Source organism: Tenrec ecaudatus, chromosome 10 (assembly GCF_050624435.1).
Source record: "Tenrec ecaudatus isolate mTenEca1 chromosome 10, mTenEca1.hap1, whole genome shotgun sequence".
Taxonomy (NCBI): domain Eukaryota; kingdom Metazoa; phylum Chordata; class Mammalia; order Afrosoricida; family Tenrecidae; genus Tenrec; species Tenrec ecaudatus.
Genome location: NC_134539.1, coordinates 76,285,628 through 76,296,918, shown reverse-complemented (window position 1 = coordinate 76,296,918; position 11,291 = coordinate 76,285,628). Strand labels below are relative to the sequence as shown.

Genomic DNA, 11,291 nt, shown 5'->3' with positions numbered 1-11,291 from the left:
CGCTCCTTAGTCATTAGCTGAATGCATCTGTAAAGGGACTTCCCTCTGTGGTGTGGTTCACATAGGACAGGCTTCTCTGAAACCTGCAGTATCGGCTTCCAAAATCACAAGTTGACTTCCAAATGCCCTCTAGTGCTTACCAACCACGTTTTGTTTCTAGGAGGTAGGCTCAGTCTTCTAAGTGCTGTCAAGGTCATGCTGACTCATAGTGACCCTGGAGGACTGGGTGCAACTGCCCCCAGGGATTTCTGAGACTTAATTTAACTCTTTATGAGAGTAGAAAGCCCCATCTTTCTCCCTAGGAGCAACTAGTTTCAAACTGTTGGCCTTGAGGTTAGCAGCCCAGCAGGAAGCTACTACACCATGAGGGCTCCCAATGTTCGCATTGGGAATTCACAGATATATAGTTTCATACTTGATATGTTTCATGGACCATAACTATGTTCCTTCCACCCACTGTCACCGAGTTGAATGCAGTTCAGAGTGATGTCCGTAGGGTTTCTGAGACTCTACATCTTGGCAGACAATCTCTTCTTTTCTCCCAAGGTACAGCTGGTTTTAGCTAACCCTGACCTTGCTGTACAGAAATGATCCTGCCCTTTAACCTGTGGGAACCTCAGGAAGTGCGTTCCTAGGCCTTTTGACAAGACACTAGTAATCTTCGATAGCTTCCTTCCATGCCGTCTGGAATGACAGAATATTCCAGACTCATCTCCTACATTTTCTGCCCCTGGAACCAGCCCTTTCTCTAAGGGGTCCTGGTTTCGTGGAAAGTGTAATTTCAAGATCATAACTTGAGCACTAGGAGGTATTGTTTTAGGGTATTTCAAGAACAGATTTTAACATCATTTTCCTATTTAAAAAACAAAACACCTTTTTCAATGGATAAGCTATTTGGACTCCTGTTGATACTCTGAGTTCAAATATAAGGTTTACAAGATTTTTTCCTCCCATTTTAGACTCTTCTCTCTCTTATTTCCTTTCCCATGCCCAGAATCCTGGTTCTCGGTGTCACCAGGAAAGATCGGGTTCACGCATGTGCTCTGCCCCACCATGCATGGGCAGCAGTTCACGGATACAGCTCTGTCAACAGGCAGGCTACGTTTTGCTTGAGAGGCTTTGGGTAGCTTTGGTCCGTAGACGTGCTCTGCGGGGGGGTGTACGCTTGTAAGTTGTTCGGTGGGGGCGCCATCCACCAACAGGAGACTTGGTTTCTTTGCTTTAGTTTTGATTCTCAGGGGTTGCGCTTTCCTCCCCCACTCAACTCTGTTTTATAATTATGGAACACAGTCACCGCCATCCTTTTCCCAAACTAACATTGTGCATAACATATGTGCGACAGTGTTTACGTCCTTACGTCGTTTTGTTTTCTTTTCTTTCTGCTCCAGTTCAGGCTGTGTGTTCGCAGGCTGTAGCCAGGGGAACCTGGTTCCCCACTGCTGTTTCCTGTGCATGCGTCCCGAGATCCTCTTGTGGGAGGGCGGGAGACAGCTCTGCAGAACTCTGCTGAGAGCCACGGCTTATTTATTCTCTCATTGTCCTCGTGTTGAGCTCATGGTAAATTTATAAGTTAACTGAAGGCGAGCTGGCCTTTTTATGAAGTCGAATTTTCTCACCCAAAAATGTATGTCTTTTTTATTTGTTTAAGTCTGCTTTGAGGCAGTTCTGATTGAATTTACTCTTAGGTACTTTATTTGTTGTTTACATCTTGATTTTCTGCTACCACAAATAGTCTTCTGTTATATCGCCTGATGTGTTTTATGTATGAAGGCTGTTGGCTTCTTAAATACACTTCTGGTGCAGAGTAATCCTGAACTTGCAGGAAAGTGGCCAAGCTATACCAAGGGCCCCCTCTACCTCTCGCTCCGGGTTAGCTTCACGAAGTCCTGTAACACAACCGAGAAACGACGTGCCAGGCTTCCCGCAAGAATCCCTGCTGCCCCGCTGCCCAGCCAGGGCACCCCGTTGTGTGGAGGAGTCTCCTCCCCAGGTTCCCCCACGGCAGTGTCTAGCCCTTCCCTGTTTTCCTTAACTTGGGCTGTTGTGAGGGATACTAACTAGGTACTGATTCTTGGGCAGCTTCTGGATACATAATCATCACGACTGAAGATTGAGTTGTGTCTCTTCTCCAAGTCTTAGGCTTCTCCTCCCGCCTCATTCCATTGAGTCTCGGCTGCAGGCAGTGTTCTATAGAGAAGGAGACGAAGGGGCATCCTTGGATGGCTCTTTAATAGGACAGCTTCTAGTTTCCTCTGTTAATTAAAGTGCTTTCTTTTGGTGTGACATGCACGTTTCATTCTACTAGTGAGGTGTGCAGCTAGCTGCGTTAAGATCAGTGGGTATTCCAGGTGCTGTTAGATTCCTGCCATCAGTCTGTTTAGGTATTCTGATGTTTCTGATGCTTACCTGCATTGTGTGCGCGTAATGGTTCACTAGGGAAAGCAGTGTGAACTTACTCTGATTGAAAGCTTTCCAAGGTGCCATATGATTTTTATGACTGTTTCAGGATAATCTTGTACACCCCAGGGAGGAATGGGAGTTTGTCTTAGGTAGTTAGCTGGTCCCTGAGCGGGGTCTCCTAACTGCCAACCCTGTGTTCCTTCTGTGACATAGGCAAGCACGCTTCTAGGCCACGGAACCTAAAAGACCATGTACTGCTTGATCAATACAGGCCTCTGATCTCCTCGGTGCATTTAGCCTGTGGTAACGAAGAAAGGGAAATTCTGATACCATCACAGTCTGGCCTGGGTTGTTGGCTAAGAAGCCAGTTAAAACCTTCCAGTGCCTGGGCTGCTTCTGAGCAGGCTGTAACTTTTGATGTGTACTGCACAGATAACCGATACGAAATGCTATATCGTTGAATCTTCGGTGTTTTCAACAGCCTTTCTCTTTCTTTTTCCTTTCAGCATTTGGAGTATTGCTTTGGGAAATAGCCACCTATGGCATGTCGCCTTACCCGGGAATCGACCTGTCCCAGGTGTACGAGCTGCTGGAGAAAGACTACCGCATGGAATGGCCCGAAGGCTGCCCGGAGGAAGTCTACGAGCTCATGCGAGCATGTGAGCCTGCCCTCCAGGGCTGCGGGTGTGAGCGCAGAGCAGGGCAGGGTAGACTCCTGTTGCCCCTCACGGCCGCTCCTCACACACTACGAATGTGGTTGTTTGGTACATCGTTTTCCAAACTCCTCTCCATGCCTCTACACGCTTTTATTATTTATAGATACTAACTTTGGGGGGTGGGTGACTGTGTGTGTATGGTTTTTTTTGTTTTGTTTTTTTAAGCAAAAAATCAATTGCTACATACCAGACCTAAGGTTTTTATTTATATATACAGATTTCTGTGACATAGCCCCAAACATTCTACTATAATAGGTAAACGTGCCCAATGAAGTTTAGTCAGTCCTTGTTTATAATTGTATTATTTATTTATATGATTTTTTCCAGCTTTTTCCCACAATATGTATAGCAGGCATTGCTTTCCATGTGTGCATATTTAGGTCTCATATTCATATTAGCTGTCTAGCATTCATTAAGTAATAGGTAAAGGGACTTCCAAATATTAATGGAAAAATGGCCTTGAAGCCCCTTGTGTTTGTTTACCATCTCCCCCCCCCCCCCCCGGAGATTCTGGGTTGCTGGCATCACAAGCGAGGCAAGAAAGGAAACTCACTTACACCAGGGTTCCTAAATGCTGAGTCTCAGGTTCAGAGAGCTCAGTGTTTTAAATTTTGATAGATTTTTACCGAATTATGTTCCAAAGAATCTCTCTCCAAGTTGTGCTCCTGCCCTAAGCCTGAGTGACTCACTCTGTGGCCTCACCGCTTAGTCGTCTCAGTGAGGTTTCCATCAGCATTGCTTCCTGAGGAGGGTCTCAGGCTTTGATCATCAAGGAGGAGAGGGTAAGGTAGAGGACAGCTCTCTGCCCACCTCGCAGAGCCCTGGGGCAGAACGCTTATGCGTTGGGCTGCTCATCGCAGGCTGCATTTGAAGCCCTCGTGGCTCCTCCAGAGAAGGGAGACTTTCTCCTCCTGTGGAGGGTTGAGAGCGGAGTGGAGAGACGATGCCCCTGCAGATGTAGCTCCTGCTGTCAGCTGTCTCTCTGGAGCCTGACAAGCCATGTTCCCATGAGCTTCTCCTGTCCAGCAGGACACGTGGCACCTGCCACTATTGACTTGTCACGGCAAAAGACGCTTAGCAAGGCTGGAGCGCTGCTTTGTTGTGCAGACTTCTCCTCCAGAGTTGCTGCCCTAAGCGGTGAGCAGGGCTCGTGGTGATTGCACTCCCCTCTCTCTAGGTTGGCAGTGGAACCCCTCCGACCGGCCCTCCTTTGCAGAAATCCACCAGGCCTTCGAAACCATGTTCCAGGAATCCAGCATCTCGGATGGTGAGTTAGCTTCCCCAGGGTGCTTTCTGCTGGGGGGTGGGGTGGGGTGGGGTGGCAGGTGAGGACAGGAGGGGGACCTGATGTGTTTCTACTGAGTGAAGGGAAGCAAGTGACCTGAGAGCATGCAGCTGCTCCGAGGGGTTGAACGCTGAGTTCTCTGCCTTTCAGAATCACATGGAGTGTTTCTGGAAGCTAAGTGCTAGTTCTTCAGCAACTGTGTAGAGATGACCCCCATTATCCTGGGGGGGGGGGAGGAACAAACAGCATTTCTGATGGCTTCTGGGATTGTTGTGTGTTTATCTTAGAAGTGGAGAAGGAGCTGGGGAAAAAGGGCGTGCGAGGCGTTGCAGGCTCTCTGCTGCAGGCCCCGGAGCTGCCCACCAAGACCAGGACCTCCCGGAGAGCCGCAGAGCACAGGGACGCCACGGATGTGCTCGAGACTGCCCCCTCCAAGGGCCAGGGAGACAGCGGTACGGCTTCCCCCCCTTCCCCTGCCCCCTCCCAGCAAGAGGCTCCAGGGCCAGTGTGGGCAAAGGGAAAGCAGGCACTGGGAGCTGCAGGAAAGAGCAGGCCCAGGCCCCTGCCTGCTTTCAGGAGGAGGAAGGCACCCAGACACACCCCCACTTCTCGTCCTCCCCCTCTCCCTACTTCTGAGACTCGCCTGGGGTCCACTCGCTTCAGCCGTTGGTTTGGTCAAACAGGCAGAGGTGCCTATGAAATCTGCTGAGAAACAACCTACCTTTTCATCTATTATTCAAAGCATTTTGTGGTCGCTCTTCCAGGGCAAATACAACAAAAATAAATATTGAACCAGACAGAAGAGCAGCTTGTTGTGAAGGCGCTGGTACTGAAAAACCCACAGGGCCTGCCTGGAACGCAGAGACCCGTGTGTGTGTGTGTGTGTGTGTGTGTGTGTGTGTGTGTGTGTGTGTGTGTGTGTGTGTGTGTGTGTGCGAGCAGGCCTCCCGTGGCTTCTGGCAATGCATGCCTTCATGGTGCTGTCCCCCAGGCGAGCAAGGGTCTCAGACTCCTGTCACTATCATCCTGGCTGGAACTGATACAATGCCTCCTGCGTACCAGGCCCCATGCTCAGTTCAGCTACCCTGTTACAGTGGTTGTCCCCCAAAACCAGAAGTCAGGGTTCTACTCCAGACCAGCTGAGTGACAGCATTGGGAGGTGGGGCCCAGCCTCTGGGTTCATAAAGGCTCCCAAGGGAGGCTAAAGGTGGACTGGATGCTAAAGAACCGTAGACAGTGAAGGTGGGGAGGAATACATGCACCATCATGCATCATTTCACATTCATCATGTATTCCTTAAGACACATGGTCTGGACATGATTTGAACACTAGGCATGCAGGCAGCCACCGGAGGTATGAATGGGTTTGGTTTTTTTAAAAATCATTTTATTGGGGGCTCGTACAATTCTTATCACAATCCATACATACATCCATGTGTCAAGAACATATGTACATTTGTTGCCATCATCATTCTCAAAACATTTGCCTTCTACTTGAGCCCTTAATATCTGCTGCTCATTTCCCCCTCCCTCCCCACTCCCCCCTACCTTATGAACCCTTCATCATTCATATATTATTATTTTGTCATATATTACACTGTCTGACATCTCCCCCTGCCCTCTTCTCTGCTGTCCCTCCCCCAGGGAGGAGGCTATATGTAGTTATGAATGTGTTTTAAGTAGAATTTGTAGGTAGGTCACAACAGTATAGTTAGTATCTAGCGTTTGTCTTAGTGTATATATGCTGTACTGTTGTGTATATATATTTAAGGGCACATTAAAGAAACAATTCTAGATCGCTAAAGCATCTAGAACATCATGGCCCATGTTTTGAGGTCCATGGCCGAATGGCAGTGGTTTATGATCATGAGCCCGTGCTGGGTCTACCTCAGACTTGCAGTATCATAGACATCCCTCGGGGGGAGAGGGTCACTTACGAGGGACGTGATTGTATCATGAAACACACCCAGAAAAGTACATGTCAAAGACTTGCGTAAGGAATCACCCGACATCATCGTGTTTCCTTTTGACTTCACCCATGGGCCAGGCCATGCAGGTACTCCAGAACCCGGCCCTCTTGTTCGGCCTGTGGAGTCATCCTGAAGGCAGGTGGAGGAGCAGCAGGAGGGGGGCAGCTACAGGAGGCCCGTGCTTATTTAAAAAAAGCCGTCGTGTTCGTTTATGGCCATCAGCATTCCCTGAGAGCCAGGAGTGTCACTCAGCTACTCCACCCTCTGCTGCACTTTCTCGCAGGTTCCCGGGGGGGAAGTCGTGGTTGGCCTTCAGCTGTCCCCAACTCGGCGCCCTGCCTGCTGTTTGCTGCGCTTGGTCAGAGTCCCCACTTTAATATGTTCAGAGGTCATCTCCCTCTTTGATGCCCAAGCATAATGCAGCCCACTGTTGCTGCCAGCCAGGGACAAGACAGCTCTTTCCCTCCCCGATGACACTTTGTCTGAGCCTCCCACAGGCAGAGTGCCTTTTCCGATCCTTTGGGTGACCTGGTCCTTGTTTCTCATTCACCGGAGACCCATATTAAGGAGGGGGAGGGGCTGTGTCGCACTGCAGTGAATTGTGGTTGTTAGGTTCCCCTGAGTCGATGCCAACTGACAGCCACCCTGTGCCTGAGCCCACTTTTCAGCCACTGTGTCCATCCTGAGTGAATTAGCGGAGGACAGGGAGGTCAGGGCCATCTGGCTTTCCCCTGCCCCGGCGAGCGATCGGCAAGGTCGAATGCCAGCGGCAGCAGCACTTACTGGGTGGTGGTGAGCCAGCAGCTGGGCAGTATGTGCGCACGTGGTAGACTGGCGCCCCCACGGCATAGACGAGAAAGCCAGCAGAGAGCAGGGCCAGGGGCTTGTCCAAGACTCGGAGGGCTCAGAGCGCCGACGCTTACCCTCGTTTTGGGCAGGCGGGCGTGCTGGCCAGTTGGAGTGTCCCTGCGGGGATCCTTGGGTCTGCCGTCCTTCACCTCTCCCTGCTGTTTTTCAGAAGCCCCGGACCACGAGCCCGCTGTGTCTCCCTTGCTCCCTCGCAAAGAACGAGGCCCCCAGGAGGCGGGCCTGAGTGAGGACGAGCGGCTTCTCCCCAAAGACAAGAAGACCAACTTGTTCAGCGCCTTAATCAAGAAGAAGAAGAAGACGGCCCCAGCCCCACCCAAACGCAGCAGCTCCTTCCGGGAGATGGACGGGCAGCCCGAGCGCAAGGGGGCCGGGGAGGAAGACAGCCGAGAAGTCAGCAACGGGGCACTGGCTCTCCTGCCCTCCGATGCCTCCGAGCCCAGCAAGTCCCCAAAGCCTAGCAACGGGGCCGGTGTCCCCAATGGAGCCTTCCGGTCCCCTCACCTGTGGAAAAAGTCCAGCACGCTGACCAGCAGCCGGCTAGGAGCCAGTGCAGAGGAGAGCGGCGGCAGTTCCAGCAAGCGCTTCCTGCGGTCCTGCTCGGCCTCCTGCGTGCCCCACGGGGCCCAGGACACGGAGTGGCGGTCCGTCACGCTGCCTCGGGATCTGCAGTCCACGGGAAGGCAGTTTGACTCGTCCACTTTTGGGGGCCACAAGAGTGAGAAGCCAGCGCTGCCTCGGAAGCGGGCCAGCGAGAACAGGCCTGAGCAGGTGAGCAGGGGCACGGTGACCCCCCCGCCCCGACTGGTGAGGAAGAACGAGGAGGCCACGGATGAGGTCTTCAAAGACATGGCGGAAGCCAGCCCGGGCTCCAGTCCTCCCAGTTTGACCCCAAAACTCGTCCGCCGGCAAGTCATGGCAGCCCCCTCCTCTGGCCTTCCCCACAGGGAAGAGGCTGGGAAGCCCAGTGCCTTAGGGACCCCTGTCACAGCTGAGCCAGCGCCTCCCACTGGCCGCGCAGGGGCAGGCGCATGCGGCGGTGCCAGCAAGCCACCCATGGAGGAGCCCAGAGTCAGGCGGCACAAGCACGCCTCCGAGTCGCCGGGGAGGGACAAGGGGAAACTGTCCAAGCTGAAGCCGGCCCCGCCACCTCCGCCCCCAGCTGCCGGGGGCAAGGCCGGAAAGGCCTCACAGAGCCCCAGCCACGAAGCCGTCGGCACCGGGGAGCTGGGAGCCGGGGTGAAAGCAAAGCCCCCGGCTCTTGGCGTGGATGGCGGGGGCAGTGAGGGGGCCAGGCCCAGCCAGCTGGGAGAGGGCAACAAGAAGCCAGTGCTCCTGTGCATACCAAAGCCACAGTCACCCGCCAAGCCACCGGGGACCCCGGCCAGCCCTGCCCCTGCGTCCTCGGCGCCGCCAGCAGCCCCCTCATCCCTTGGAGGGGAGCAGCAGTCCTCCACGGCCTTCATCCCCCTCATCTCCACGCGAGTCTCCCTGCGGAAGACCAGGCAGCTTCCTGAGCGCATCGCCAGCGGCACCATCACCAAGGGCGTGGTCCTGGACAGCACCCACGCCCTGTGCCTGGCCATCTCCAGGCACTCGGAGCAGATGGCCAGCCACAGCGCGGTGCTGGAGGCGGGCAAGAACCTCTACACCTTCTGCGTGAGCTACGTGGATTCCATCCAGCAGATGCGGAACAAGTTTGCCTTCCGCGAGGCCATTAACAAACTGGAGAACAATCTCCGGGAGCTGCAGATCTGCCCGGCGACGGCTGCGAGTGGCCCGGCCGCCACTCAGGACTTTAGCAGACTCCTCAGTTCAGTCAAAGAAATCAGTGACATCGTGCAGAGGTAGCAGAAGCCAGGGGTCCTGCCAGCTGGAGCTTCGAGGGCTGCCTGGGCCCCGAGGGTGATGCCAAAAGACCCAGTGTAGCGGGACCTTGGCCCCAGGCACTGTGCACGGTGGGACCAAGGGGCTGCCATGGCACAGCCCTACTACCTGTGTGCACCAGCCGGCGCTAAGCCGCTCTGCCCCCCCCCATCGGGTCTGTGCACTGACGTCAGCACGCCAGCCCCGGCAGGCTCTTCCTCACATTCCGCTTGTACACTGAGCTTGTCAGGGCAAGTCGGAATGGCAGAGAAGGGGTTTGATTTTATTTCTGTCTCTCTCTGGCTGATTTACCCACACACACCCTCCCACTCACGTTCCTCGCTGTCTCCTCCTGAACTTGAGCCTCATCACCAAGGCCTTGAGATTAGTCTCCTGTTTCCCAAAGTTGACCCTCATCCGGTAGTGACACATTTCAAAAACGACATTCCTGAGTAAAGGGGTGCCCAGCCACATGGTCATAGGTGCCCCTCCACTGGGGTCTGCGGGCCAGAGAGGGCCCTCCTCCCTTGTATGCAGGCGTGCATTCGGTTTGGGGCATACAGCAGGGTGGGGGAGCAAGCCAGCCTTAGGGCCCAGGCGACAGGCGGGAAGGCTGATGGGGACAGTCATGGGGCAGTGGTCTTGTCGGCCCTTCTCGCCACCTTGCGGGCTCCCTGTGGCCAGCAGACAGTGTTAGTCCTGAGGGTGGTGTGCTTGCTGTTGCCCCAGAGCCCACAACAGGTGGGGGCAGGTGGCAGTCTGGTGCTGAGGTCCCGGGGCCAACCGTCACAGAGCCGCAGTGGCCTTGGGTTACTGTCCGTTCACATTGCCAGTGCCCCGGAAAGGCCCACGTTTCAGACCTGCCCTCCTGTCCTTTCTCCACTCCTATGGGCCAAAGAGATTCTTGCAAGACCCTCTCCTTCACGACAGGACAAGCTGTCGGGCATCCTGGAAGCATTTCAGAGTTCTCCCCGTGACACGGTCAAGGAAGGAGGCACCATCAGGCACCAGCACACAGGGAAGGCGGGAGTGGGGGGAGCTGCGGGCCCCCGGGCCTGGCTGTGGCGGCTGCACTCGGGTGGGACAGATGCCTGCAGTTTATTACCATGAGCTTCACTTAGCCTAATGCTCTCGGGGCTGGGGAAGGCTGTGGTGGTTGGTGGCGTTCCCCCGAGGGCTGCCCAGGAGCAGAGTTGAGGTGCAGCAAGTGTGATTCATGAGGCAGGGCCCCCAGTTTTGTTGACCGGAGGCAGAGCAGCTAGTTGAGCAGACAAGACACCCACCTGGACCTCTCAGCCGCATCCAGAAACTGCCCTCAGAGAAACCTGGAGGGGGCACCTTCCTGCTCCCTGGCCACCTGTGCCTGGTGCTCAGCCCGATGTTAGCACTCTTTCCCCAAACCAGAATTTTACCAGATCCTCTGCCATCCTCAAAACACACCCCTCTGCCACCCCCACCGCCGCAGTCTGAGCGGTCCCTGAATCCCACCAGCAGCTTTGGTTAACAGACCAGGCCTGCCCACACAGCCTCCCAATGGGGTATGAGGCACCGGGCTCACGAGCATGATGTGCCACGATAGTTTGCATTTGTATCTTGGTATTACACTCTTTTATAGACTTCCTCTTTTATAAATGGCGTGTAAATAGTTTCCTACTGCCCTCCCTTTGGGAATGCCAATGGTGTCCTGCTTCCTTTTTTTTCTTCCTTTTTGGTCCAGTACATTTTGTTTCTGTATATGACAGTGGTTTTTGAATCCCAAACTCTCCTCTGTAGTATTTTTTAAATAAAGAAATGTTTACAACACTGTACTCCGTAGCACATGCTTTGGGCCTGACTCCTCCATCACCCCGAGTCATTGCACCCACGGCTGAGGACCGAGTTCTCGTTTTCCTGACCTTGCTGACGCAGAACAAGAGAAAGGGGCAGGGATGAGGCAGGAGCTTCCCGACTCGACCTGCTGTCCAGTGTTCCAAGTCGTCTCCTTGCTCTGAGCTCAGGCCCTTGTGATGGCCTGGACCCTCTGTCCTGGCCACGGCAGGGCAGAGAATGTTCTCAGTGCCTCCTGGGGCTGAGAGCATCCGTTTCTTCCAGCAGTGTGCTCAGCCCAGAGGCACCCCTCCCTCGCTGGGGCTTGAGGCACAGCATCTCATTCCTCTTCCTGAAGGAGGTGGGGGCGAGCTCTGCCTGC

General features: G+C 54.1%; 1 protein-coding gene across 3 annotated transcripts in view; it reads left to right on the top strand.

Annotated features, from left to right (window-relative positions):
- The window catches only part of ABL1 (ABL proto-oncogene 1, non-receptor tyrosine kinase), a 153,387-nt gene extending 142,476 nt beyond the window's left edge, over positions 1-10,911 (top strand). For 2 of the 3 annotated variants that reach the window (XM_075560622.1, XM_075560624.1), the window contains exons 8-11: positions 2,907-3,059; positions 4,294-4,383; positions 4,689-4,853; positions 7,389-10,911. In XM_075560622.1, coding sequence (XP_075416737.1) covers positions 2,907-3,059; positions 4,294-4,383; positions 4,689-4,853; positions 7,389-9,088 — 2,108 coding nt within the window. In that variant the 3' untranslated portion in view covers positions 9,089-10,911. The remainder of the gene's footprint in view (positions 1-2,906; positions 3,060-4,293; positions 4,384-4,688; positions 4,854-7,388) is intronic. The other variant, XM_075560623.1, reaches the window with a different exon arrangement.
- The last annotated feature ends 380 nt before the right edge of the window (positions 10,912-11,291 follow it).